Raw genomic sequence first — 27,885 nt, 5'->3', positions numbered from 1 at the left:
AAATCAGCTATGTTAAAACGTACAGGGTTAAAACCTGTACGGAATATGGCATTACAAAAAACCAAACTCGAAGACATTTTATTTTTGTTTGCTGCACCTGATCACGCGCGAGTCAGGTTCAATAAGTTCTTTATTTTGAAATAATTAAAAAAACAAAAAAAGAAACAAAATCTCTCTCACGTTGTTCGGGGGGTGGTACACATCATAAATTACTAGAACCGATACATATTATTGCATAAATAGTAGCCCCTTCGTCCACAAACGCCACCTACCTTCGGTGTTTCACAACACCAGCAAAGTACTTTGTGATTGTGGCAGAAAAAGGGGGGGACCACCGAACACAGCAGGAAGGTTGATTATTTGGCGCAATCAAACAGAAACAGGCAGAAGTACAAAAATTATTCAAAATCAATCATTGCATTGCGCATGTTCGCTCGTTGACAACCGTCGTTAAGCGTTGCTGTTGGTTGTACAAACACTGTAGGGCGGGGGGAAAACGAGAATCCTTTCTCACTTCCTTGTACGGTTGGATGGTCGAGTGTTTGTGATGCGCAGACGGTTCAGCAATGTGTTTGGAATTTAAACCATGCGTTCTAAGTCTCGTTGTCAATTATCCACACACATACACCCCACACCAACTTACGGACCGGTGTGAAAGGGAACCGTTTACTCGATCGTTCCTTGCTCCTCATCCATGCGAGAAATCCTTCCGTTGCCAGGGGAAATACATATGGTAGAAGTGTGTAGTGGTAAAAGTAGTAATAGTAGTAGTAGTAGTAGTCGTCGTAGTAGCTAATGTTTTGCCCGCATTTTCTGAACCGGTTGTTCAGCAGCACGATCACCATCATTAATCGAGTTTGTGTTCGTGCGGTAAAAAAAAGGAAATTGTGGTTGTTTGGTTTTGCTGCCAAAAGCGAAAACGAAGACACAGCGCGACGATGGCACCGTGCACTGCGTTTGCAATTAACACGGTTCTCCGGGTCTAGCCGCGCCTGCACCGGTACCAGTCTCCTTCCTGTGCTTCTTGTGTTTTTGCCTCTCTGCTTGCTAGTAACCAGCTGCTTCCTTTTTTTTTGTTTGTTTTCTCCTTCTTCTAAAGCAGGTTTCCTGTTTTGTTTTATGCTTTCTGGTGATGCAAAGATGTTGGGTGTGTATCCTTGCCTTTTTAGTCATCGCTTCAGTTGGCCGTTACTTCCCGGTTAGCGTTTGGTGTCGGTGTTACCGGTGCCGTTGCCGACGAAACCGGCGGGCAGCTCACTGCTGCTGCTGTAGCTGGATTGTTTGGCGTTGGGGTTACGGCACCACCACCACCACCACCACCGCCAACCGTGTTGCCGATGGAATTGTTGAGATCGGTCGGTTCCGTGCACTTCCACAGTCCGTACGTCTTTCCCACGGTTGTTTGCCATAGTCGCAGTGTTCCGTCCTCCGAACCGCTAGCGTACAGCTCACCATCCGGGCTGAAGCTCACTGAATGAACCGGCCCGAAGTGACCCTTGAATGATTCTGCAAAACAAACAACATTAGCAACGTGTGGTTTGGACATTTTGTTCTTTCTCCACCCTTACCTATCTCGTTGCCCGTAATGTAATCGTACTTGTACATTTTGAAGTCTTCGCCACCGCACACGAAGATGTGCTTGTCCGGATGCAAGCTGGCAGAGCTGACACGCGTCGGTATGGTGATCTCCTTCAGCTGTGTCAACGTTTCCATATCGTAAAACGCAGTACAGTTCCCGTACGTCACCGTCAGTATGTTACCGTCCTTCGACAGCTCGAGCCCGTTCGGATGGGAGCTAAACTCGACCCGCGACACTTCCTGGCCGGTGCTGCGGTCCCACAGCCGCATCGACTTATCATCCGCACAGCTAATCACACACTTTTCGTTCCGGCAGAAGAGCGCACGCTTGACCGCACCGGCATGGCCGGCGTACGATTCCAGCGCTTTGCCGTCCGAGTTCAGGTCGAACACACGCACCAGCTTCTCGTTGCTGCCCGTGACCAGGCACTGGCTGTCGTGGCTGAACGCGACCGTTTTGACGATGTGATTATGCTGCAGGCTGTGCACCTCCTCGCCGGTGACGGCATTCCATATCTTGCCGGTAAAATCGGCCGCCCCGGATGCGGCCAGCGTAGCCGATTCATTCAATGCCACACCCCACACCGCACCCTTGTGGCCCTCGAACGTTCCGACCCAATCGCCCGTATCGCCCATCCGTAGCATCGGTTTGCCATCTAAATGAAGCGGGGGAGAAAACAAGCAATCAAACGAAATATATTGTATCGGAAGAATATTTTTTATCCCTTTACCGGACCAAGGACGAAGATCGGAATATGTTGCTATCAAAGTAGCTTTCTAACTGGCGAACAACATAATCGGGATTGAAGTGTATCATTTTCTCCTCATCGTAGAGCACATTGCGATTTTAACAATTTTTTTTTGCATCTATTTTTTTTGTGTATGAAACCACCTTACAAGAGCATAATTTTATTTTTGTTGAATATTAGCTTTAAATTTTTTATCATCCTAAAAATTCCCGGATTGTAATTCTACATGGCACACTATAATTTACAACATTGTTGCTAATGATGCTCTTCAGGATATTTATATTTTGTTTTATTACTATTTTTTTCGCATCTACCACGGGAGAACCGGAACCGCAACGTGTGACATTGAATGCCCAAGTTTAGAAAGGGATCGTATATTCACGCGTACACTGCTTCCATCCGTAGTTCTTCCAACTGTTTTGCGAACCTTCACGCGGTAGACGTGTAGAACGTAAACAAAAAGAAGAAAGAGACGGAACATTAAACGGAACAGTGAAATATCACGAGGGAACCGACATAGGGCAAGTGAAACTAGTTTCCAGCACAGGCGATTGAACGCGATAAAGGGTGGTTGATGCATAGCGTAATGCGCGGCGGAAGGTGGGAATCGTGTGGCCCACCGCCTGTTCACAACATACACACCATTCGCGTACTCTCATTGTCGCCTTGGATACGACGCTCTTTACTTGAATTGGTTATTGGTTGTTCCTACTTCCGTATCGTGTAACTACACCGCCGAGCGTTTTGATTTATACGTGACCGGCACGCACCGATCAGGGTTGCTTGGGTGGGTTTTTTTATGCCGATCGAAGAGTTCCGCCGAGTGTCGGAGAATGAAATGCATCCAGGAAAAGAGCAGCGATCAATCCAGCCGCCCTTAAGCTATACGCGCATCCGTCCCATTCTTGTCCATTCGCAGTAGGTCATGTGGCACTGTTTGACACTGTGGACGCGATTTTTTTTTATTTCATATCGCGGAAGGACCTTGGCGTCCCAATGACACAGAGAAACAAAGGCTATCGGGTACGCGCTGGTTGACGCGGCACAGTGCGTAATAATCGAAGGAGGGGGTAGATGGTAGAATAAAACAGATTTGGGATTTTGGGTTTTGTTTTACAATTTTGCTAGCCGCTGGCAATTACTGATATGCATTTTTAACTGTTTTTTTACTATTTGAACGTGAATAAAAAATCATTTTTATGAGCACGTTTGTGATGAAAGTTGAGAAAGCGAGTATTCTTTCATGCACCGATTTTGATCGTCTGCGCGAAAAGGTGGATAGAACCTACTGGAAACGACGGTCCAAATCCATGGTTTACTTGACTGGTCAATTAACCTTACGTTAGTTGGCTTCCCCGCTTTTCGGTGGGCTTACCTTTACAGGCCGAAATAAGAAAGTATCCACATTCGGTTTGACCACTGAAATCCAAATGTACGACGGGTCGCGTATGGCCGGAACAGGTCAGCGGAATCTGCTTCATGATGATTGAGATGTGCACAGCAACACGGGTGACCAGCAAGGGAAGATCGGTTTTGTGTTCAACCAAAAAAAAAAAGTTTACAACTTTTCGCTACACGTACACACAGCGTCGAGACAGGGTACAATAATTTTTTTTATGCACAATTCACGCAAAAAAAAACGGTGCAGCACGCAGGACACGCAGGAGGTAGATGAATGGAAGAGCAACGCAACAAAAGGGTACGCGCGTTCTCCTACACGCACACGAAATGGCACAAAACGTGAAAATGGAAAGTGTTGTGGCGGCTGGAGAGAAAAGTACGACTTTGTTCTTGGAATTTTCTATATTATTAAATTGCTAAATTTCGTGTACCACAAACGACAAGAGAGAAAAAATGTCTCTTGTTGTCACGAAACCTGCTGCTGTCAAACTTCGGCCAACTTTGGTTGGTGCTGTTTCAACATGCTGCTGCGATTCAGCGATTCGAAAGCTCAGCAGTATCTTGGGGGGTTGTGCTGGTATAATTCCCAAACACTTTATACCAGATGCAAAATTTGAAAAGAATACGTTATCCGAGTGCTGTTATAAACACAATTTTGGTATATTTTCACATCTCATTACAAAAACTTCAATTATTGCAATTTTAGTAAGAAATATGAGTAAACGAACCAAAAATTAACATCATTCCATAATTTGTTCAGGTTGGAACAATCGCAACAATGCTGACATTGTTATGTGCTGTTCTGATACATCATGATCTCGAGAAGAAGCGGTTTCGGTGGTATTTTGTTGTATAATTTGTGGCATGTATGCAAAAAATTGATCCAACCGCATGTGCAACGATTTAAGGCGAGCGAGGGAAGCTTTCAGTACCGTTTGTTCGTTTTTCTCCTTCTCAAGACCCATGGCTACATTGTCCTGTTGGCACATCAAGCTGTTCCAATAGGTTTAAATATAAAAAAAATTATTTGATGAACATAAGGACCTCATATCTAAACATGCTCTCAATGGGAGACTTACCTCGATGAGTCCAGGGCACAACCGCCCTGAACATAATGTTTCGTATTTTCAATTGTTCCATCTAACTCTTTGTACACTCTTTCATTCTCATAAATATCTTTCTCCAGCTGCATTATTTTCTGTGTTTTAGCATCCATTCTACGATAAATAATCAAAAAGAAGCTATAAAAAATTGAACCTATTATACACTGCATCGTACGCACTCTTTTAGAATTTTGGCTTCCCATATAGTGAGAGATGTGTGTTTCAAATTTTCTATTGTATTATGTAGCTTTTCTTTTTCCTTTTGTAATGCTTCCATACTTGGTGTAATCGAATCATAACGCGATTTCCAACGTTTAGAATCAATCTAAAAGAAAGGATGCGATAAATTAACTTTGTTTTGAAACGGAATTGTATTAAATACCAACCTCATCCATGCTGGCATTTGTTATTGCGGTTCGTTCTTTAGTCAAGATAGTTTTATGGTACATTAAGGATTTCATATTGCGTGCACGATCGATACTGAAACCTATCGTAGATAACTGAACAGAAAAGAGTTTTATATAAAGATTTCAACATAATCAATATACGCAAAATAAGAAGTTATCTTACCTTCAGATCTTTATTCAGTGCTGCCACCTTATCAATCACTGAACGTCCAATAACGGTAGTTTTGCGTATAAGTGTTTTCTGTTCCTTTATCGCTTGCTTTAATGCTTCCAATGAGCGATCATTGTGAAGGTTGTCCTACGGGGATACGAAACCAAACGTGAACCAATGGTTTTAATGAAACGTTTTGCTTCATTACTGTACCTTGAACATAAAGTTCCCAATACGACGATAGTAATTTTGAACATTACGAGCATTTCTTATCGATGCCTCACAGCGATGCAATTGCAATGCCGCTAATCGATATTTAACCTTTTCCTCGGTTGCTCTCGGATCGTGTGTATCAACCTGAATTCTGCAAGAAAATATTTTCATCTACAAAGTGTGAAAGTTAGAAGCGTTCAGTACGATACACACATAACGTTAGTTAACAAATTACCAGCAAATTACGGTACCGTTCGCGCAGTGAGTTCACCTTTAGCATCAATAGATCCAATGATTTGCGTTTGGCAATATTCATTTCATCAAAGTCGGAATGTATTTTCTGTAGAGAAACAAATTAAAACCATTTAAAAACAAAGGCTGCAGTTTGTACAATCTTTCCCATACATACCTGCATATAGTCGCTAGGAATTTCCAAAAACCAATCCTGTTGTATGACATTGCGAATGTTCGATTCGTTAATTGTTAGTTTTCTTGTAAGCGTCTCATTTAGATTAAGCAGTTCTTTTTCTACCGTAGCGAAATGTTCAGCATGGCATGACTTTTCGTAAAGGGTTTTTAGGCGCGCGAGCTCAAGGTTTCTTTCTATACAAGCGAAAAGGGAATTTGGCGTGTAATAATTGTTAAACACTTTGACGATATGCCTACTTACCACTTAGACAAGTGTAGTTATAATACTGCGAAATCTTATCATTCGCTGTCCAATCCATGATTTCAAAGCTAAATTATGGCTTACAATTGGTGATAAATTTTCTATAACAATAACGAAAAAAACAAACTGATATGTGTACTGATGACTGTGTACTGTAGAAAAAATCAATGGCTACTATACCATTGGAAATATATTGAACTTTTCATGCAAAAAAACCGAATGCATCTTTGCCCATACTGGGCTAATTTCACCAAATCTTTCAACCCAACTTTGTAAACATCCAAAAATGTTCTTTGGGGCCAATATTTGCAATCTGGGTCAGCTGACGGTAGAATGACAGTTTGAAGTAAAAAAAAAACAACAAAACAAAATAAAAGCCGAACAAAAAAAAACACGCAACGACGACCACCCAAAAACCCAACCCAAAAGTGCATTTTCTTCATTTTACTCGTGAAAAGTGAAAAATAAGCATGAGCTGCACACCCCGTGTTTGGTTGGTGCTACTTTAGTGCGTGATAAGCAACGTGTACTGCTTTGTTCCTGCTTGCAATGGATGCGTAATCCGTGCAATGAAACGACGCGAATGTTTTTGTACAAGTAGAGATAGAAAACTTCAATAGTTGCCTGAATGGTGGTGAGTAATCTTATGACGCCAATTTCGTTTACGGGGAAATGAAAAGGAAGGAAAAATCACGCCCCCGTTGGGGTTTATTAGTTTCGGGAAAATGAAAGAAAGTTAATGGGCGTTGGTTGGAGGGACGGAGACAATGTGCAGTGCGTAGTCGGGAAGCCAGAAAGGAAGGAGGAGGTGATTATCGATGGCGTCAATGCAGCTGCTGCGTGAATGCTAGGCAGACGGGTGGGGTACATGTGTAAAATTATACCCCCAGCTGATGATGTTGCGCAAATGTTAACACCAAACCGAAACCCACCCCGCTATTTACCTGTGTCTGATGAAGCTCGTTGTTATGTGAAACATTTCACATGGTAGTGTTGACGGTATACATTGTTGTTGCTGTTATTGTTGTGGTTTTGTGATTGGTGTGCCACAGCTTTACATGTAGCTGAACAGTGATAACCCATCCAAAAGGTTACGACCAAAAGACAACGGCTTCTAAGAACCTTTCGTCTACAATTTCATATTCTGACGGAAGATGTTATTTACTAGTTGATCGGGTCTGTTGCAGAGCAACTCAACAGATCTGCTGGGTGTACGCCAAGTTCAGATTGTATGCAAAGAATAAGAATTGTTCAGAACTTACCAATAGCGTATAGCGAGTCCAAATAGTGCAAATGGTGATAGAAATGAATCGCGATCAACTAACGATTCGGTCGCTTAAATTTTAGCCGAGTATTCCATGCAGGAAGCCCTAGGGTCGCATCGTGTTCATCATCGGGATCGTAAAATAAACGGTGAAGAAAAACTGATAATCCGCGAAAAACTGCTCCTGGAAAACTCGAGCAACACGATGTTCAAATACACTTTGAATGCTGCTTTAAACCAACGGATCTTCTGTACGTAATGGTTCTCCTACCATTTTTGGTTTCATTGGCTTGCATTGATCCGCAAATGCACATCAAAGAAAACGATCCAAGTAGGGAAGCGATTACGTTGTTGACCCTGCGTTAGATTTAAATAAAATGGGTCCATCGAAACGACGAAAATGATCCAAGACACCAAGCGACGCTGCACAGGCATTTGTGTAGTGATGGTTATGCTGAGATAGTGACCGAATTGTACTCGTACAAGAGTGTTGTTATCACTTCGTTGTTCGCCACAGCTAGGTCGAACGTTGTTAATAGGTGTCGAACATGTGCATCATACCGGGCGGCACCAGTATCGGTGCCAAGCAAAGGTGTATTTACTTTCAATGTAGATGTTTATCATTTTTTCCTGGGCGTCAGTGTTTAGTAGAAAACAGTGTTTCATACTAATCAAATAAGTTATCTTTCATTTTTCATTTGACATAAATAGTTGAATACGCTTAGATTTTCGGTGCAAACACACAAGAAAGCTAGTCGTTAATAGCACCAAGCTCTGGCTAATAAGGGCCAGCCAACAAAGTGGAAAATAACTGTCTTGTAATTGATTTATTCGGGTGCGTTAAGTGAAAAATGTACTGACTTAATTTTATAATTTTTTTATTTTAGATAACATTATCTTACCGGACACCATGAAAATGGGACTAAGCACTTCATCCATGCGCAGGCGTGGCTGCCTATACGGTATAGTGCTCGTGCTAATACCCTGCACGGTACTGATCGTAGTGATCGGTACCGACTACACATCGGAACAATCGATGTCACAGCGGATGGCCGAGTTTCAAATGCGCATGCAGTACCTAGAATCCATGTACCGCACAAAGCAGGAAGATGTGGCCATCCTTTCGCAGTACCTTCGGCTGGCCGCACTAAACGGGGCCAGCGTATCCGGGGGCGGCGCCGGCTCAACCGACGGTGCAAACGTTTCACTCGCCAACTTGGATCTGCTCGAAGGTTTAAGCCCGGATTCGCGATCGCTTATACGGAACGTCACATCAACCAACCGGTTAGCCGAAAGTCTAAAGCTACCGACAGCTTTCCACTTTCTGCCCCACCTGCTGGACGATTCGTCCTCCCTGCAGCCGAGCTACATCGAGAGCAAGAAGCGACAGGGCGTTTCGATCGTGCTCGGCATCCCGACGGTGAAGCGCGACAAGCAATCGTATCTGGTCGAAACGATCGACAATCTCATCGCGAACATGGACGAGGAGGAACAGAACGATACGATGATCGTTGTGTACGTGGGCGAAACGGATCTGGAGTACGTGAAGCTGGTGGCGCACCAGATACGGACGCGCTTTGCAAGCTACATCGATAGCGGGTTCCTCGAGATCATTGCACCGGCCGCTTCATACTATCCGAACATGAACAATCTGCGGCAAACGTTGAACGATTCCCAGGAACGGGTACGGTGGCGATCAAAACAGAATCTCGACTTTGCGTTCCTGATGGCGTACGCGCAACCGAAGGGTGCCTTCTATCTGCAGCTCGAGGACGACATACTCACGAAGAAGGGGTTTGTGACGATAATGAAAAATTTTGCACTGGAAAAAACGGCAAAGAAAGAGCACGCGAACTGGTTCGTGCTGGATTTTTGTCAGCTAGGTTTCATAGGTGAGGAAATATGATTATTATTATGGTGATGATCGCGAGACATTGATCGTTCTTTGTTTGCTTTTTCTTCGTAGGAAAAATGTTCAAATCTGCCGATCTGCCTTGGTTAATAACATTCTTCCAAATGTTTTTCAACGATAAACCCGTCGACTGGTTGCTGTACCATTTGATCTACACGAAGGTTTGCAGCGTGGAGAAAGATGGAGTAAGTGTGCTGTACAATATCCTTTAAGCGTCACGCATAGGGCATGATCACTGAATCGTTTCCTTTATACGATTTACAGAAAAGTTGCAAGCAGGAAATGTCTAAGCTGTGGATCCATTACAAACCTTCACTGTTTCAACACATCGGCACACAATCGTCACTGCGCGGTAAGGTGCAAAAGCTGAAGGATAAGCAGTTCGGGAAGATACCGAACTTTCATCCGCATCGGAATCCACCCGCCGTCGTACGGACTGGCATACAGCCGTACAAATCGTACACGCTGCAGAAAGCATACTCGGGCGATAGTTTCTTCTGGGGATTGATGCCACAACCCGGTGATTTGATTGAATTCAAATTCAAGCAACCAACCACTGTACGGAGGTGAGTTTTTATTAGGATAACATTCGCTTTCAAAATTTGTACAAATCCGAATAAATCTAATTTTGTTGTGTATTTCTATCGTCGTAGATATCTGTTTCGAAGTGGCAACTTCGAGCAACCTTCGGACCGGTTCTACAATACCACCGTGGAGGTACTGCCAGCCAGTGGTAATGGGTCGGCAATCAGTGCTACCCTACCGTTCAACGTCACGAAGGATGGATTTCTCGTGGTCGGTAGTTTCAACAATTACGGCATAGCGGATGGTGTGATCGATCCAAAGATAGGCAAATTGAAAGAGTTACGCCTGCACGTCAACAGTGACAGCCAGAATTGGGTTATACTGCGAGAGGTAACTAAATTATTTAGGTTAACAAAGCGTTTCATTATTAAATGTAACACTTTTTTGTAGATCTACCTGCAAAGCAATAGCGTTCGGTGACAGAAACATTACCGTATGTTGGATCCGTTCGGTTCCGGTGACATGAAAGCGCGTGCGGTAAGAGCATTTGCGGCAGGCACGGGCAAGCAGGCACAGGCACAGGCACATGTTGTTGTATCGCCTAAACGTAATAGCAGCAGCAGTGTAATACACCAAAATCTAAAGCGGCGCCGTGTTTTGCCATCGAAACTGTTTAAACTGCCCGCTGCTAAACCGATCAGTCCGAGAATGACAATTCACGCAACAAGCGCAAACATAATGTTAAAGAACTAGTTGGAAAATTGCCGCCTAACCAACAATTGCCACTTGCACCTTTTATTCAACTTTCCTTTGTTGTCCAGCTTTTTTCAGGTAGGTTCGATTTTTTGTTGTTGTTAATCCCCGACGATCGTCACATTTATAAGCTGGCAAGTTGGCTGCCGTTCGGGAAATGGTATACAGTTTAGAACGTCTCAAATTGTGATCAACGAATATATTGTTGTGTACTGATGGAATCGCACAGATAATAATAATGATATGGTGTGTAGGATTAGTTTTGCATCGTGTCGCATAATGTATGTAATGTAATGTAATGTAATGTATGTATAATGCAATTGAACAGTATCATACCCCTCATGTTTGTAAGTGGGATCGTTTAAAGGGTATAATGTTAATAAGTTGTTTTGTATCGCTGTTGCTGTGAGTGTGTACGTGTGTGTACATGTGTGTGTACGTGTGTAACTTTGTTAGTGAGACTGCTAGTTTTGTGTATGTAAAAGAAATTACCGGTACGTACCGGTGTGAGGAAACCGATATTGTTATATACGTATAATATGCTAATATGCAACAGGCAAAAACAAAAAAAAAACGGGGGAAAGGGAGAATGTCCTAGCTGCCAAATTGGGAGATTCAAGTGGCGCACACAATGTTTTTTTTTGGTCACAAAACACACACACACAATCATATTTGCAAAATATGTGACGCATTACAATGAATCTCGTGGTTAGAATCTCACGTTTTTTTTCTTTTTATTAGGTTGGTACCATTTCATTTACCTGTTTGTTATTACCGCTACTAATGAGGGAACATCATTTTACTCATATTGGAAAGATTCGAAAGTATGAAATTAACATTCTATTAGTTAGCTATCTATGTTTACTACGTCTGTCCTATTTAACAGATCCGTCTTGATTTAGTGTTAATTTTTTGTTCACATCTTCAGTGTATAAAATGTACATTCTATGAAGGTATTATAAAATGCTTTTCGTACCTTTTGTTACCATGTTTGTTGCATTTGCAGACTCAAAAGCTTATAAGCGCATAGGCAAATGAAGCAGAAAAAACAGAGTGAGCTAATTACGCCGTACGTTTCCGGGGCTGTATGTTCGTGGTGCTATTGGCCATAACTTAACCGGTAACCGAGCCTAGCTTCGTCAATGTACGGATATTTTGTGTTTGTTAATAAGCCTAACCTGATACGTTTAATTACCATCAAACCCCGAAACATTGCTGTGGCACGCACAAATGAATTGTGTTATGAAATAATGGTGTAAAGATAATCAAATGCCTTTTTAAAAGAAAAATGTGTAAAGCAAGAACAAAACGAAGAAAAAAAATCCAGAAAGATATAACAACAAATAATAGAGTAGGAAAGGAAAACAAAAGAATAAAACAAAACAAAAAAGCAGCGTTTCAGTAAGACTTAACCGACAAAAACCAAAACAGGTTTGAAAAGCCTTTTCCGAAATGGGTGGATGGAAATGTAGGAATTCAACCCTTCACGTCCGTGACGGATTGGCTTTTGTGTAATGTTTGCTGTGGAATCGAAATTGGTGTCCTTTATATATTTTTTTTTTTCAAAAAAAAAATGAAGAAAAATTTGGTAATAATTCGTAACGTTTTTTGCTAACATTGTCAAACAAAAAGTGTGTACTGTAATGTTGTGGGGATTATAGATTGTGGCCAAGTATAAGCAAACTAATATGCTGTGTGTGAATGTGATGGAGCGTGATTTTAAATCTGCACTGCACCGCATGTTCGTTCCTATTCGATGTAGTTATAGCGAAAGCAATAGCCAATAATCAAAATAATGCTCCGTTACCATCTGATAGCGTGTCCTATTTTGTCGTGGATGTCGTCGTATCGTATTGCACGGGGGAGTTTCTTCATGCAGTGTGTAAGGGTAGTCGTTTGTCGTGCAGTAATTTTGTCAAGCACTTGCACAAACTCTGGAGCATTGTTTTCCGAGACGTGGTTAACGCTTTAAGGTGTTATCCCTCCGAGAGGGACAATTTATCTTGGAGTGTTCGTACCCTTATCGAAAGCATCATTCCGCTAAAATTGTTGCTCGTAACATCTCATAGTTGGAAGGATGGAATGCATAAAGCTGTTATATACTCTTATTTTTTCCGCCAAGCGAAAGTTTTTGTCATAAGCTCACAACAGCACAAAACAACATCACGCTACAGTTGAACAGCAATGAATCTTGTAACAGTTATTCTCAATCAAGCAAAACAAAAAAAAACACGATGATACTCAGCATAAACGTGTGCCGTTAAGCAATGATACACCCTACCTAGTATTCTGCGTTATCTCTCAAGAAAACAAAATGGAGTCGTTTCGGATGCGTTACAAATCGGTTAGGGGAATCATCATTCCACAATTACCTGTGTTAGTGTTTGAAAGTGAGGAAGCGTCCGGCTAGCTAACCAAGGTTAGTAGCTTATGATCGACAGTAAAACAATCCAGCAAAGAGAATCTAAATTTATGACGGTAAACTTAAACAAAAAAAAACACACACAATGGTGCATGGTGTCAAATAAAAGAGCTTCGTTTGAATATACGAGTGTGGTTGCTTTTGATTATCTTCACATGCTGACCTTTACATGATCTTTGCATCTACGACGGATCACAATTCCAGATGGTGATCCCGTGTTGATCGAAAATGGCGGACGAATTTAGTAGAAATCAGATGGAATCACCTGTGATGGCTGGAACCTGTTGTACAGATGTGCTAGAAACGGCCCTTTGATTCTCGCGGTAATGTGAAAAGTGTTGAAAAAATGCGCGAAAAATCGAGGAAAACTACGGATCGAGGAAAATCTTTGGAAAACAACTGGAATATTCACTGAAGTACCCGTGGAACACTAGAGTACTGTCGTGAATATCACATCTTGAGGTAAATGTACAGATTCGGATTAATACGCAGTGTTGATGATACTCCGCGGAAATTCAATGTATCTGGAGATGACTCTGAATGTTGCTCGGAGTCGAATTTCTGAGCAATTCTCTCCAGTGTTTTGAATATATCCGGTGTGCTGGGATGGTAACAACGGTCGAAATTCTAGACTTCTTCACAGATGCTCATCTCTTCAGTTCGTCCGTTCTTTCGTTCGTTGGTCCGTCTTTACTGTTGAAGCTATTCCGTGATTCTGTTTCTGCATCTGTTTCTCTACTTCTCTCTACACATGTCATAGGATTGTTCCCCGGGTAAGTGCATGAGTTCTTTATTCTAAAAATTTTCCCTGTACCAGATGGGTACGGGTATGGGTATACCTAATTAAAAAATGCTATTTAGTCATTTGTGGCTCGGTGGTACATTTGGAATCGGCGCCTTACACGGAAGTACCAGGTATTAAATCCCAATCGTCAAGGAAAGCCAGAAATACCTAATGAAGTGCCAAAAAAGGAGAAGAAGTGCCACAACAGAAGCAGAAGAAATTGTTTTGATTGGGAATATCTTGAGAATTGAGAATGGCAATAATTTAAGAATTTTTAATTAATCAACGATATCTTATCGCCACTCTAATAATACCACATGAATCAAGATTGAACACTCAACATGTTTGCTTTAATTACAAAAGGCATGTTTAACGGCAAAGCTGCGTTTGCCGGGTAAGCAAGCTTTTTTATAATTTTTTATTCTTTTTTTTTGTTTAAAGCATTATTTGAGTGAAAAGAAACTTATTGCAACCAATTGGCATTAAAATAAATCAATTTATTATTTTTTGCAAAATTTCCCAAAAAAAAAAACGTAAGGGGTAAGCCTTATAAAATTTTCGAGTTAAAAATTTTTTGTAAATTTTTTTCTGATTTTTTATTCTTTTTTTTAATTTAAACCATTATTTGAGTGAAAAGAAACTTATTGCAACAAATTCGCATTAAAATATATCACATTTATAAATTTTGCTACATTGCTTAAAAATGAGGAAAATTTAACATTTTCTCAAACAGGGTAAGGAACTTGGTTCCTCGAATAACTTCCGGCACAGACATCTTAGGGCATGGCCGTCCAAGAAGAAAATGTAGCCATTGGTGTCATCTATCGACCACAGGTTAAAGATTGGCGATCCGTTGGATACCGACCGAGTTATAGGCAAAACTTGGTGCAAAAATCGGGAAAATTTTACGTTTTCTCAAACAGGGTATGGAACTTGGTTCCTCGAATAACTTCCGACACAGAGATCTGAGGGCATGGCCGTCCAAGAAAAAAATGTAGCCATTGGTGCCATCTATCGACCACAGGTGAAAGATTGGCGATCCGTTGGATACCGACCGAGTTATAGGCAAAACTTGGTGCCAAAATGAGCCTTATGAAATTTTCAAATTTTTATATTTTTTTAATTTTTTCTGATTTTTTATTCTTTTTTTAATTAAAAGCATTATTTGAGTGAAAAGAAACGTATTTGAACCAATTGGCATTAAAATAAAACAATTTAATTTTTTTTGCAAAATTTCTCAAAAAAAACGTAAGGGGTAAGCCTTATGAAATTTTCGAGTTGAAAATTTTTTGTAATTTTTTTTCTGATTTTTTATTCTTTTTTTAATTTAAACCATTATTTGAGTGAAAAGAAACTTATTGCAACAAATTCGCATTAAAATATATCACATTTATAAATTTTGCTACATTGCTTAAAAATGGGGAAAATTTTACGTTTTCTCAAACAGGGTATGGAACTTGGTTCCTCGAATAACTTCCGACACAGACATCTGAGGGCATGGCCGTCCAAGAAGAAAATGTAGCCATTGGTGCCATCTATCGACCACAGCTTAAAAATTGGCGATCCGTTGGATACCGACCGAGTTATAGGCAAAACTTGGTGCAAAAATGAGGAAAATTTTACGTTTTCTCAAACAGGGTATAGAACTTGGCTCCTCGAATAACTTCTGGCACAGAGATCTGAGGGCATGGCCGTCCAAGAAGAAAATGTAGCCATTGGTGTCATCTATCGACCACAGGTTAAAGATTGGCGATCCGGTGAATACCGACTGAGTTATAAGCAAGACTTGGTGCAAAAATGAGGAAAATTTTACATTTTCTCAAACAGGGTATGGAACTTGGTTCCTCGAATAACTTCTGGCACAGAGATCTGAGGGCATGGCCGTCCAAGAAGAAAATTTAGCCATTGGTGTCATCTATTGACCACAGGTTAAAGATTGGCGATCCGGTGAATACCGACCGAGTTATAAGCAAGACTTGGTGCAAAAATGAAGAAAATTTTACATTTTCTCAAACAGGGTGTGGAACTTGGTTCCTCGAATAACTTCTGGCACAGAGATCTGAGGGCATGGCCATCCAAGAAGAAAATGTAGCCATTGGTGCCATCTATCGACCACAGGTGAAAGATTGGCGATCCGTTGGATACCGATCGAGTTATAGGCTTGGTGCAAAAATGAGCCTTATGAAAGTTTAAAATTTTTATAATTTTTTAATCTATATATATAAAATTCTCGTATTTTTATATAAGCGAGTTTTGTGTATAATTCTTAGTAGAAACTCCATGAAATATTTTTCTTGGTAGTGATAGATTGTGATAGCTTCATGATCAATGCCAGACCATTTTATGATCATGTCAGTGGTGATTTTAATTTCATTATATTTTTATTCATTATTCATCCGCCATCTAACGCTTGATTACAACTTTAATCCGTACCTCGTTTCGGTTTTGTAGAAGATTAAAAATAAGCAACAATAGTAAATAAAACAAATTCCAATACATTTCGAAGACTTATTCCAAAAGTATCGTTTTATTAAACGTGACATGTAACACCATTGTTTTATCCTATAATGCTTTATGCTAAGAAATTCAATATCTACAATCTTATGAAAAAGCAAAAAAAGGGATAAAAAGAAATATAAAAATAAATGAAATGTAAATTCAAAATGCAAAAATGCAAAAGAACATCGAAGAAAGATAAACACAATCGTAGAATGTAAAAAAAAAACACAACGTAATGATAGCAATAGTGATTGAAATAAAAAAACGATACATTACTCGTATCGTTAAATTACTGTAAACATAAGATAACGTCACTGCCACACAACCATCCCATGTAAGTTGTACAGCTTTAACTGTAAATCGTGATCACGCGTGAACCACCGAAGAGCGCATTCCTGTAACTCATTTCACCATTTGCCAACGATTCCAAACGACATGCCAAATGCTGGTAGCGATGGTTGGCGATGGACGATTCAGAAGCATGGCGTCAAATGACATCCCGTTTGATGCAACGCTTGGTGCTGATGGTTGTCGGTGTCGGTGTAAATCGGTACGTGGTGTGTCCTTCTGTCTGACGCTACAGCATGCAGCCGTCCAGCTCCACGGAAGGTAGGAACGTTTTCCCGTTTCATTGGCGTACCGACACGATGTGCAACCCGTTCCGTTAGGTCGGTCTCGCGCCAGTATCGTACGAACAGCAGCACCATTAGGAATGCCAGCAACCGCAACATTTCCAAACGGTCCCGGTACGGTATCGTTGATGAGCTGCGATGCTCGTGATACATAGCCGCCGGATTATCACCTAACCAAGGGACACGCCATCGCGGGAAGAAAGAAAACGACACATCAGTGTTATAACAATTGCACACGTTGTTTCATACGAATAAAGATGGCAATGAAACAAAACAAAACAAAAAAACGATGATAAAAATTAGCATTCATTTCAAAGGCCGGACTGAAAGGGTGTTGTTTCCGGGGGGTGGGAAATGAAAGACGAAAAAAAAATTGCTCATAATCAGTTAAATGAAAACTGCAACATACAAAAAAAAAACAGCCGGACCATATAAAAACGCGACCATGAAAGCGTGAAAATGAGTGAGTAATTATGATGTCCGCTTTTGTGTAGGTGAGTTGCGTTGGGGTAATTAAACTTTCTGCTGATGACCAGATGCTGTTGGGAAGCACACAATAAATGAAACATATAATTTGCACGTAAAATAATTGTGTGGTTTATATAAAATTTAAAAAAACGCAACCCAAAAAAAAACACATACAACAGAAAGCTCCTGTAACATAAAACGCATGCAACACAAAAGCGGAAGTGGAACTTGGCTTGGCATGAAACCAAAAGGCAAACACAAGAAAAAAACAGTGAAAAAACAAGAAGAAAAAACACACACCCACACAAATGACCCAGTAACGGAAATTAAAAATGCTCCAGTGTCAAAGTTTTACCAACCGAAAGGACAGGCAACACCAAAATGGTCAGGAAGTTTTTAAAAAAAGGCCAAAAATAAAAACGATGGAAAAAAGATGATGTTGCAGATTATTATTATTCCGTTTCTTTCCCCCCCACCCCCCCAACCCTCATTTCCCGGTGACCTACCTTTGAATATATGTACAACCACGCTGGCTGGCTGTGAATTGCTTGGAACGCAGGTGTAATTTCCCGAATGCTCCTTGCTGGCCTGGCTTATCGTTAGTTCCGAGTAGTGGAAATCTGTCAAAAGCAGATGAGGAAAAACGACGAACGACGTATGTAAGTAAGCAATTGTTGCCAATGTTCAATGAATTTGGTGACGAGCGAAATTCCGTACGAAGGGACCAACACAGTGATGCGTCATGCTTTTAGACTTAAAACAAACTTTTCTTGAAAATTGAAACCCAATTTTCGAACCAAACAAGGCAATCAATCGTTTTGGGTAGGCGTTTTTTTCTGTTTGTTTGTTTGTTTTATTGGTACAAAAACGAAAAGGAATTTTTTGTTTTTATTTTTGTTTCTTAATGATGAAGAATGAAGAAAAAACAAATCAAATAATAAAAGTGACTAACTTCGAAGTACATTTAAGACAGTTTTCACAGTATTACTGTCGATGAAATGAAATTGAATGTGTATCCTTATGCATGGTGGAACGATGGAATCCGTACAATTTAAAATTCAATTAAACCACGTGTCCTGGAATCTACAAGGGCTACAGCAAACTCATCGTTGTCTGAAATGGCTAATTGAGGCGCCGCCACTGGAATATGGTTCGTTTTGCTTTCCATGCACTGACGTCCTCGGTACGTTGTCGGTGTGATGAATAATGCTCGGTCAATTGGAAACGAAGCGTTTTCACATTTTAACAAACTTGGGAAGCACAATTTGCACTATTTGGTTACATTGCAATCAGTGTTGCTTTGTGGAAGGAACTGGATTCGATTAAATAAGCTGAAATCCTTTCCATTTTGGTGTAGCTAACAAAAAGATTAAACATAAATGTCTAGAGAGAGAGAGAATAATTATTCTGATGGAATTTTGGAACCTTGTATTTTCAATAGAGAAGAACTGGTATGGAGGATCTAATTTGTTAATAGTTTGAAGCTCGTGTAGCCAATCAAGAATTCAGGGGTTTGCGGACATCTTGAGGGTTCCAATCTGGAAGAAGCTGAACAAAATGTCAATTTCTACAAGGAGCTCAACTCGATTCAATGCCCTGAAAGGTTCATTCTATCTCCGTTACTCTACTGAAACAATTCTATCGTGGAACGTGGAACATTCTACGATCACTAATTTCATTTTTAATCATTAAATCGCAGCTAGCAAGTTTAACCAAAGTTAACCACTAAAGAAAATCGCTACACATTAAGAGATCACAAAATCACAGAGAAAAGTGACAATTTTTCTGATTTTTCATGTGACTTCTCTTCCACCTGCTAGTTGCCCAACTTATTAGTTAGCCTTAGCATTTTCTGAGTAATTTAACAAAATTTTATAAATTGATTTATTTTAATGTGAATTTATTGACTTAAGTTCCTTTTCACTCAAATAATGCTTTAAATAAAAAAAGAATAAACAATCATAAAAAAATAAAAAAAAATCTAAAAATTCGAAAATTTTCTCAGGCTAGCTTTTTTGAGTAAATTAGAAAAATTTTATAAATTGATTTATTTTAATGCGAATTGATTGAACTAAGTTTCTTTCCACTCAAATAATGCTTTAAATAAAAAATAAACATTTAAATAAAAAATGACAAAAAAATAAAAAAAAAATCTATAAATTTGAAAATTTTCTAAGGCTATAGCCTTAGCTTTTTTTGGGAAATTTTTCAAAAGTTTTACAAATTGATTTATTTTAATGCGAATTTGTTGAACTAAGTTTCTTTTCACTCAAATAATGTTTTAAATAAAAAGAAATTAAAAAATAATATAAAAAATCCTATAAATTTTAAAATTTCCTAAGCCTTAGCTTTTTTGTGGAATTAACAAAAAATTTTAAATTGATTTATTTTAACGCGAATTTATTGAACTAAGTTCCTTTTCACTCAAATAATGCTTTAAATAAAAAAAGAATAAACAATCATAAAAAAATAAAAAAAAATCTAAAAACTCGAATCTCAGGCTATAGCTTTAGCTTTTTTGAGTAAATTAGAAACATTTTATAAATTGATTTATTTTAATGCGAATTGATTGAAATAAGTTTCTTTTAACTCAAATAATGCTTTAAATAAAAAAATAGATTGAAAAATCATAAAAAATTAAAAGAATTCTAAAAATTTGAAAATTTTCTTAAGGCTATATCGTTAGCTTTTTTTTGAGTAAATTAGAAAAATTTTAAAAATTGATTTATTTTAATGCAAATTGGTTGAACTAAGTTTTTTTTCACTCAAATAATGCTTTAAATGAAAAAAGAAAAAACCATCATAAAAAATTAAAAAAAAAAATTGAAAATTTCCTAAGGCTATAGTATAAGCTTTCATTTGGGAAATTTTTCAAAATTTTACAAATCGATGTATTTTAATGCGAATTTGTTGAACTAAGTTTCTTTTCACTCAAATAATGCTTTAAATAAAAAAAGAATAAAAAATAATAAAAAAAATTAAAAAAATTCTATAAATTTGAAAATTTCCTAAGTTTATTATGGCCACAATGTTTGTTCGTTACACAAACATGTTGAGCTATTTTAAATAGAAATGTTTGTATGTTATGTTTATGATCACATGATTGTAGATTAAGCATTAATTCCTGGTACAGCTAAGCTCCTTGTATGACTCCCATCAAAACAGATAACTTAATTGAACTAAAACTTCGAACTAATGCTTGTCTTCGAACTAAATGCCTTACTAAATTATCAGATCTTTTTGGCATTAAGCACATACGTAGTACTTAATGGTAATGCATCATCCCAATACACATCAGTTAACATTTCATGTAGATTGTCGTAACAATGAAATGATTCATCTTGCCCCTAACCACACACATGCAATTGCCCACCGTCAGCAAAGGACGTTACGTTATCGGTTGATTTAGAATGTTCGTGTTCGTCCCTGTGATGTGGTGCCACCCGTGCCCACATTTTTCGAAAGAGATCCTGACAGATAGTGCTCGTTAATCTGTACAACATCTTACACATCTTCACCCTACCGACGACCTAGAGTGTCGTCGATAACGGGCGTATGTTTTGAGTTTCCTTGAACTCGTTTACTTCCCCACTCGTCGGAAAAGAGCGTTGTCGTACAAAATTAATTAAAATAAATGCGTTATAATGATCAAACTCCTCTCAAGTGGAAGATTTTTCCCGTGGTGGAAAAGTCTGAGAAATGCGTAGGGGGAATGGCTGCGGGTTTTGCGGTAGGTTTAGTACTGCTTTTGCGAGTGGGCCAGGTTTATCACGTTTAATCTGCATATTCATTTCTGCAGCTGCTGCGCGACCTCACCGTATAGTACACCGAAGCACCAAGCACAAAAAAGGGACCGGGGATCAGTACCGGGGAGTTAGGTACAAAGTTGAATGCAAATTTTTGGACAAAAGGCCATCATTTATTATAAAATCTGCACAAGACACATTGCCAGGCTCCTTTCCCCGATGCCGATATCATCAGCTGGCCCCCGACTTCTTACGGGAAACACTGGCAACAGCCAGTTACCCGGTTAGTGTTCGGTTGAAATGAAAAAGGATTTTGTCCATGTGCATCTACTCGAGTGCTTCTTCATGGTTCATAAAGTCACTCTGTCGAGGTCCGATCTACACACCATCCCTCCCCCCCTCCGCAGGAACTATCGTGGGCGAGGAGCGAGAATGTACAAGCTGGCAAGTTCCAACTAGCCCTTATCTGCATCGTGCAATATCCTCGTACACTTCCGGTGTCTTTGGACTGGGCTGGATGCAACTGGCATTCGTCACAAATACCATCACGGCGAGCGTACCACCACATTCGAGCACATACACACACACACACACTCGTGTATGCTAACATTGGCCATTTTTCATCGAGTAAACGAGACAGTCTGATTCTTTCTGGCATTCTTTCGCCCAAGCTTTGCAAGCGTTGGTGGAGCCTCAACATGCCGTGGTACTTGCAGAGGGTCAAAAATTCATTTTAATAAATGTAAGAAGCATCGGACGCACACACAGTAACGCAAACGTGATATTAGAGCAGAAAACGGAAAAGAAAAAAAATATACAAAAATATATATGAACCAGACAACGTATGCAACATGCTGGCAGAAAGGCTACACAGCAAATAGGAAGAAAATCTATCACCACGCCATGAGATTCGAAATTGTGGTCCCATGTCAGTAGCATGACCGAGCCAAAAAATCGACTGAAGTGGTCCCCTTATGGTGGGGGGGGGGGGGGGGGGAGGTGAACCCCACTTGTTCGCTCAAGTTAGGAAAATATTTATTTTGATACTGCAACCTCTTCAGCAAACGTACAACACAGAACAGCCGTGGAAATTTTGTGTGAATGATATAGAGATGTTTGAAAAGGGGGAGACATCGTGCTCTAACGTTCGGCTTCGGCGGTCAAGGCAAACCCGACAATGGGTGTTAACACACAGGACACAATGCACAATGATTCATGATGTTTGCTTTCCGTGGGTGTGAAAGTTCACTTCTTCAGCACCATGTTTAACATTTGTTAGTTTATGATCATCACGAGATGTCAATATTTTATTGCTCAAGCCTCTCTTACAAAAAGGCGAAACATATTTGCCTTAAAAACTGTTAACATATTTTTCATATTTTAAATTAATGTAAGATTGTTAAAAGTTTTTTTTGTTTAAGTCAGACTATAAAAAAAACACGTTTTCCCTTGTACTAAATATTAGAATTCTCTACCTTATCGCTTGCTTATTCGCAGATGACACCACAGCAGGATACAGAATAAGACCGCGTATCACAACAAGACACGGCAGCTGATATGCAGTGTGGCTCTCTCTCTGTTGTTTGTAGTACAAACTCGCTATTCTCGGTTTTAAAATGTCAATATCGTTTGCTATCTAATTTCGTTGAGTGCTTCGTGCTCACAAACGTGCCTTCTCGGTGACTAATGGATTGGAAATAAATGTTGCATAACGGAACAAATGAAAGGTACACGGATGACGGCTACGGGTGTGTCGATTTCTGTCCATAAATCAATTACCAGCGCAGCACAGGTAGCTTGTAGACAATTGCATAATTCTGCCGTACATAAGCAGCGTGCAAAATCAGGTAATCTATTGTACGAGCCTGACTAATGTAATCATGTACGGGTTTGCATTTGTCGCCTCATTCGCATATATGATTATGCATTTACCTTTTCATTGCTGTGTGCTGTGAGCTGCGTAACTACACTTTAAGCTTAATACATATGCATCTATTATAATGTGAAGGTACGGTTGAATAATACGTTTGGTGTTTAAGGGTTTAAAAAAGGCTAATAAACGGATTAAGGAGGATAATGAGTTATACAGGAACTTATTGTCTACCCAAGCCATGGATTCAATGCATAATGAACAATTATTTCTTTCCTAATATAGATGATGAAATTAAATTTATGATTGCAGCAATTAATTTCCAATTGCTCATTAGCTGAAGCTGGAGCCGACACAATTTATGGCTAATGGATCATGCATGACGTGAAATCTGATCGCTAAGGGGTAAGTTATTAGCCACAATTGGTATTGTGATAGAACTAAAATTGGGTCTCTCTCTCTCTCTTCTTGGTTTAAAGATCCCTAAAGGTAATGAATGCCACTTCTGGTTTACTAGATTATTTTATAGCAACGTAGCGGGATAGGCAGTCCTTGCGAGTCAGATGGGGGAACGGTCCAGATGGGATTTGATACCCAGTCCTTTATCCCAGGCCGTTTATCAACTAAAATTGGGTATTTAGAATAAATTATCTTTGTTCTCTGCAAAAATATATGAACTTTTTCCAAGATGGCCATCAAGTACTTCCGCATAATGGACCATTTTACTCTGTCGGTGGACATGTAAGTAGATCTGAAAACTAGAAAAGCCTCTACAAATGCTTAGCGATATTGATCTGCTCTGTGTAATCGTTTATTCTAATCTAGATCACTCTATCATAGTTTGGACACGAAAAGATGTTACTAATTTAATCGTCTGGAATGATTCTACTGACATAGTCAACTTAATCTAATAATCCGAGCCTGCTGAGTTTTCTTCACCTTAATTTTGAGTAGAGTATTAGTGAGGTGACCCGGTGGTCTATGTGGTAGCGTCGTCGGTCTTTATGCGATATGACTGTGTATCAACTCCCATCTGGACTGTACTCACGTACGTAGAACTGGTAATTGAATGTACGGGTAAATAAAGTCAAGGAATGCAAAAATTGAGCAAGACCTCTCTTAAGGGATGTAGAGAGTGGCAGCTACATAAAGTGTTGGAGAAGGGAACTACAATGTTTTTGAACATATTATCGTGTATGATGCCAAATCAGGTGGGCCACCGTGCAAGTCGCCAAATGTAGGATATGGAGCATCCATTTTTGAGCATTTTCTGGATAAAGAGATCCAGGGATGGGAAGCATTGAAATCCTTCTTCTGCTTGCTCTTGAGTGTGCACTGCATTTCGTACGAACTCATACGACTCGTGCTGTGATGTCGCTGCACATCTTGAATTCCTGGAAGAGGCTAGGTGTCACGCACGGTGTGATTTCAGAGCGCCAAAGGCAATAGAGAGAGAGAAATGTCGTTCCAGCAATGGCAACGGAAATGGACTTCAACCCCACAAGGTGTGTGAACTCGTCTGTTAATTCCTGACGTGCTCGTGTAAGGGGGCTGCCCGGTGGTGTATGTGATAAACGGCGCCGGTCCACACGGCAGGACCAATGGCGATCGTCTATACTGGGGGCCTCCAATCTTTTTAGATGGCGGCCCGCTTTGAGTTGAATAGCCACAGCTGAGGGCGAATCTCGGGATCTCTCGGGAGGACCTCGCGGGCCGCATGCGTAGCGTCGTAGTTTGGAGATCCCTGGTCTATACCAACATGCTTAAAGTAATTCCCTATTGGCTGATCTTAGAGTGATGGAGAAAGTACGGGGTTCTGCAAGAATCCGTCAGTACCCCGAGGATGGGCATTGTAATATTCCATTTTAGAAATTAACGATATATCCATATTTGATTTATAGTAGAAGCTTGATGGTTATTTCTTTAAAAAAAATCGTTAATATATTTAACAATAAATTTTTAAGCTCCCAACAGCCACAAGAGTAAGAATGGTTACAAAACAACAGTTCTTCAGAGTATAAGTAAGGATTATTTCCGATCAGCAGGATAAGTACGAAAAAAGCGTTTAAAACAACTTATCAACACCGATTATTTTATTGAGATTACATCTGTTCCCTTTCTATGGCGGCTCTCTTCTCCATCTGTTGGTTTTGTACCTTATAAAGGTAAATAATCCATTCGAGGATGCTATTCCATCCTGCACGGTACCGAGGGAAACTATCGAATGTGGAACCGTTGTTTGGCTTCCGGACGGCTTACACTTCACTCGACAGCGAAAGGTACCTGTTGCCATACCACGAAACCTTTGGGGACAAGGCAAAGGATCCAGTGGCACTCGCATTATAATGCCATTATGTAGTGTTTATCCAATCATACTGCCTGAAAAGCTATTTCGATCAACATCAACGTCACATCACACAACTGTTCGCGACGGTTCCATCCCAGAACATGGGACCAGAGGAACATGGTCGATGGTCGTAAATACAGCATGGAGCCAGAAAGAGTGGTGAAGTTTAATGAAAAACCCATCCCCAAGGAAAGCATAGCACACGCACACACACACAAACTTACCGGCTTCGGTGGAAACGTTGATGCCCCGGTCGAGGTCATAGTTGATCATGCGGTTGTTGTGGTACCAGAAAATGAATGCTGAGGCTTCCGTGCTTTGCACCACTCGGCATATCAATTTCAGCGTCGAATCAGGTGTCAGATACTTCACTTGTGGTCCAACTATTTCTGCTCTTGCCTCTGGAAAGAGAATGACAATAAGGGTGAAGAAGATGAATGGTGAATACTTGCTAATAATGCAAGAAACACAGAGCTGCACAGAGAGGCTGCACAAGCAGCATTCAACATTCAGTGTTTTTGATGTCTATTTATTGAGGATTGCTTTGGCCATATGTAGAGCGAGTTCTGTACGTATGACTGCTAAAGTACGGAATTGAGATTTAGAGTTAGTGTTTACACGCGTGGGTTTTTCATCCAATTCTGTGATTAATGTTCCTAGTCCTAACACTGGACAATACAGTTCCAAGTAGGGTATTTTATAGCATGATTATCCGTTCTTTTTTCAGCCACACATTTCCTGACAAATGGCTTTGATTGACGTTTCGACGTATAACCTCACCGTGTGTGGGGTAGGGTAAGGATCAAAAGCCTACCATTTATTAGGTAGGCCACCATTCAACACGCGTATATTACTTCCATTTCCGGGGTTTTGTCTTAAATTCTACCGCCATTGTTCTTGGCAACAATTGTGGCTCACTGATGGGTTTTTCGCTACACAAATCTTAACTCACCATCATCGCGATTCCGCACACGGCGCTTACGGTGCATCATAATGGAACGCGTGCCCTCAATACAATGGCACAGGGCGAAACAACCTTGGGGGTTGTTGATTACTTCCAACAGTCAACTCTCATTTTCTACGGCTTTGCAAGATTGTGAAAACGACGGGCAGATTGTGTCGCACAGCCTGTACCTACGTGAAAGCAGATGGCTTGAAGCAGCAATGCCCCGGTGAAGCATCCCTCGAGAGATGCTACCTACGCCATCTGCTAAATCCGGGAAGGCAATAAGAGAGCAAGCGAAGACACACAGACACATATAAAGAAAAAAACACCCCCTCCGGAATGTTATCAATAAACTGATTATGGGACATAAATCCTAATTTTTACTTCTCCATTTTTTTTTCGGGGTGGATTTTCAATTTTTATCGCCATTGCCACTGGCAACTGACATTTTCTGCTGCTTCTTCGCTTGTTCGCTGCGATGTTTCACAATTCAGTTGTGAGCTGAATGACTCGATCATGGTGGGCTTTAGTGAAAATTCCACCCCATCCCCCAAAGCTGTAAATCCGTACACTGAACGGGATCGAACGGTAAAGGTAAAGTGTGACTAAGAAGGAAAGAATAAAGGGCAATGGCGTTGGTTGGATATTTTTGGAAAACAAATAATCTTATACTGAACTGTACAAAGTTAAAAAAAGGGAAAGCAAAGAGAAAGAAAAATGCCCTTGATAAAAGCGATTTGAACACGTCTTGGGAAACATTTATCCATCGGATAGGCCGGAAGAGGTTGTCAGCTGAAAGCTTTCAGTCAAACAGTGTCAACGAGCAATGTTTCTGTGTGTTGCTTTATTATACTTTTCCTGTTGTCTACTTTTCGGGCTAGACGGATTTTCGGTGATTTGTGTCACTTTTCCGTGAGTACATTAGAAAGAATTGGACTTTTGATTAGAGATTGAGAATGATTTTAATGCTTCTATGAATTGGGGTTTTCACGTCAATGAACCTGCGCACATTGTTTTAACGTCAAGTTAAGTCCTATTATAATAAGTGGAAAACTATTTCCAATTGACATTTATTCACAAATTTATATAGAAACAGACTTGGGGTTTAAATATTTGTATGGGTTTGATTTTAAAAGACAGCTACACAACATAAAAAAGGTTAAAATTTCGATTTTTTTCTACTCATCAATTTTAAAATAATTTCCATTTATTTACAATTAATTTATATAATATCGATGTGAATGAGCTTTAAATTAATTGAGGTATGCTAATTATTTATCCCATTTTTTAACACATTTTTTATTTTAATATTACATTTACGGTTCATTGCGCCAGCAAATAACATTAACCATTAGCTGTTCACTTCCATTGTTTTTAATGACATCTTTATCGTACCGTTCAGTTCAAACTGGCATGGTTGCTCCATGGTGACGCATACATCATTA

General features: G+C 40.0%; 4 protein-coding genes across 7 annotated transcripts in view; 1 reads left to right on the top strand and 3 right to left on the bottom strand.

Moving 5' to 3' along the window:
* Positions 1 to 76: 76 nt before the first annotated feature.
* Positions 77 to 4,211, bottom strand: LOC125767855 (serine-threonine kinase receptor-associated protein). The gene is made up of 3 exons (XM_049434784.1): positions 3,703 to 4,211; positions 1,569 to 2,234; positions 77 to 1,506 (listed from the first exon to the last, which is right to left on the bottom strand). Exons 1-3 carry the CDS (start codon positions 3,806 to 3,808, stop codon positions 1,178 to 1,180), a joined length of 1,101 nt encoding a protein of 366 aa, XP_049290741.1. The 5' UTR covers positions 3,809 to 4,211; the 3' UTR covers positions 77 to 1,177.
* Positions 4,212 to 4,364: 153 nt separating this feature from the next.
* Positions 4,365 to 6,443, bottom strand: LOC125767851 (uncharacterized). The gene is made up of 9 exons (XM_049434776.1): positions 6,273 to 6,443; positions 6,012 to 6,205; positions 5,838 to 5,942; positions 5,603 to 5,773; positions 5,402 to 5,536; positions 5,218 to 5,331; positions 5,011 to 5,156; positions 4,808 to 4,945; positions 4,365 to 4,721 (listed from the first exon to the last, which is right to left on the bottom strand). The coding sequence occupies exons 1-9, from the start codon at positions 6,328 to 6,330 to the stop codon at positions 4,469 to 4,471; spliced, it is 1,314 nt and encodes a 437-aa protein (XP_049290733.1). The 5' UTR covers positions 6,331 to 6,443; the 3' UTR covers positions 4,365 to 4,468.
* A 201-nt stretch (positions 6,444 to 6,644) lies between these two features.
* Positions 6,645 to 13,274, top strand: LOC125767847 (alpha-1,3-mannosyl-glycoprotein 4-beta-N-acetylglucosaminyltransferase A). The gene is made up of 6 exons (XM_049434771.1): positions 6,645 to 6,906; positions 8,424 to 9,428; positions 9,503 to 9,633; positions 9,713 to 10,014; positions 10,102 to 10,363; positions 10,424 to 13,274. The coding sequence occupies exons 2-6, from the start codon at positions 8,447 to 8,449 to the stop codon at positions 10,451 to 10,453; spliced, it is 1,707 nt and encodes a 568-aa protein (XP_049290728.1). The 5' UTR covers positions 6,645 to 6,906; positions 8,424 to 8,446; the 3' UTR covers positions 10,454 to 13,274.
* A 3,152-nt stretch (positions 13,275 to 16,426) lies between these two features.
* Positions 16,427 to 27,885, bottom strand: part of LOC125767852 (uncharacterized) — a 56,930-nt gene continuing 45,471 nt past the window's right edge. For all 4 annotated transcript variants that reach the window (XM_049434781.1, XM_049434777.1, XM_049434779.1 and 1 more), the window contains 3 exons: positions 25,719 to 25,895; positions 18,038 to 18,151; positions 16,427 to 17,233 (listed from right to left, as the gene is read on the bottom strand). In XM_049434781.1, coding sequence (XP_049290738.1) covers positions 16,905 to 17,233; positions 18,038 to 18,151; positions 25,719 to 25,895 — 620 coding nt within the window. In that variant the 3' untranslated portion in view covers positions 16,427 to 16,904. The remainder of the gene's footprint in view (positions 17,234 to 18,037; positions 18,152 to 25,718; positions 25,896 to 27,885) is intronic.

The sequence above is a fragment of the Anopheles funestus genome, chromosome 3RL (assembly GCF_943734845.2).
Source record: "Anopheles funestus chromosome 3RL, idAnoFuneDA-416_04, whole genome shotgun sequence".
Classification (NCBI taxonomy): Eukaryota; Metazoa; Arthropoda; class Insecta; order Diptera; family Culicidae; genus Anopheles; species Anopheles funestus.
The sequence above is the reverse complement of the archived record's forward strand: the minus strand, read 5'-3'. Positions and strand labels throughout refer to the sequence as shown.

What these genes read in the sequence shown, in the direction of transcription:
- LOC125767855 (XM_049434784.1), bottom strand. Translation starts at nt 3,808, where the DNA reads ATGAAGCAGATTCCGCTGACCTGTTCCGGCCATACGCGACCCGTCGTA. An exon ending in TCTTATTTCGGCCTGTAAAG is followed by an intron (nt 2,235 to 3,702) that starts GTAAGCCCACCG and finishes CGCTTCATTTAG; the next exon opens with ATGGCAAACCGATGCTACGG. An exon ending in CATTACGGGCAACGAGATAG is followed by an intron (nt 1,507 to 1,568) that starts GTAAGGGTGGAG and finishes TTTGTTTTGCAG; the next exon opens with AATCATTCAAGGGTCACTTC.
- LOC125767851 (XM_049434776.1), bottom strand. Translation starts at nt 6,330, where the DNA reads ATGGATTGGACAGCGAATGATAAGATTTCGCAGTATTATAACTACACT. An exon ending in AACGGTACCGTAATTTGCTG is followed by an intron (nt 5,774 to 5,837) that starts GTAATTTGTTAA and finishes CACACTTTGTAG; the next exon opens with ATGAAAATATTTTCTTGCAG. An exon ending in CAAATGCCAGCATGGATGAG is followed by an intron (nt 5,157 to 5,217) that starts GTTGGTATTTAA and finishes CCTTTCTTTTAG; the next exon opens with ATTGATTCTAAACGTTGGAA.
- LOC125767847 (XM_049434771.1), top strand. Translation starts at nt 8,447, where the DNA reads ATGAAAATGGGACTAAGCACTTCATCCATGCGCAGGCGTGGCTGCCTA. An exon ending in TTGTCAGCTAGGTTTCATAG is followed by an intron (nt 9,429 to 9,502) that starts GTGAGGAAATAT and finishes TTTTCTTCGTAG; the next exon opens with GAAAAATGTTCAAATCTGCC. An exon ending in GCAGCGTGGAGAAAGATGGA is followed by an intron (nt 9,634 to 9,712) that starts GTAAGTGTGCTG and finishes TACGATTTACAG; the next exon opens with AAAAGTTGCAAGCAGGAAAT.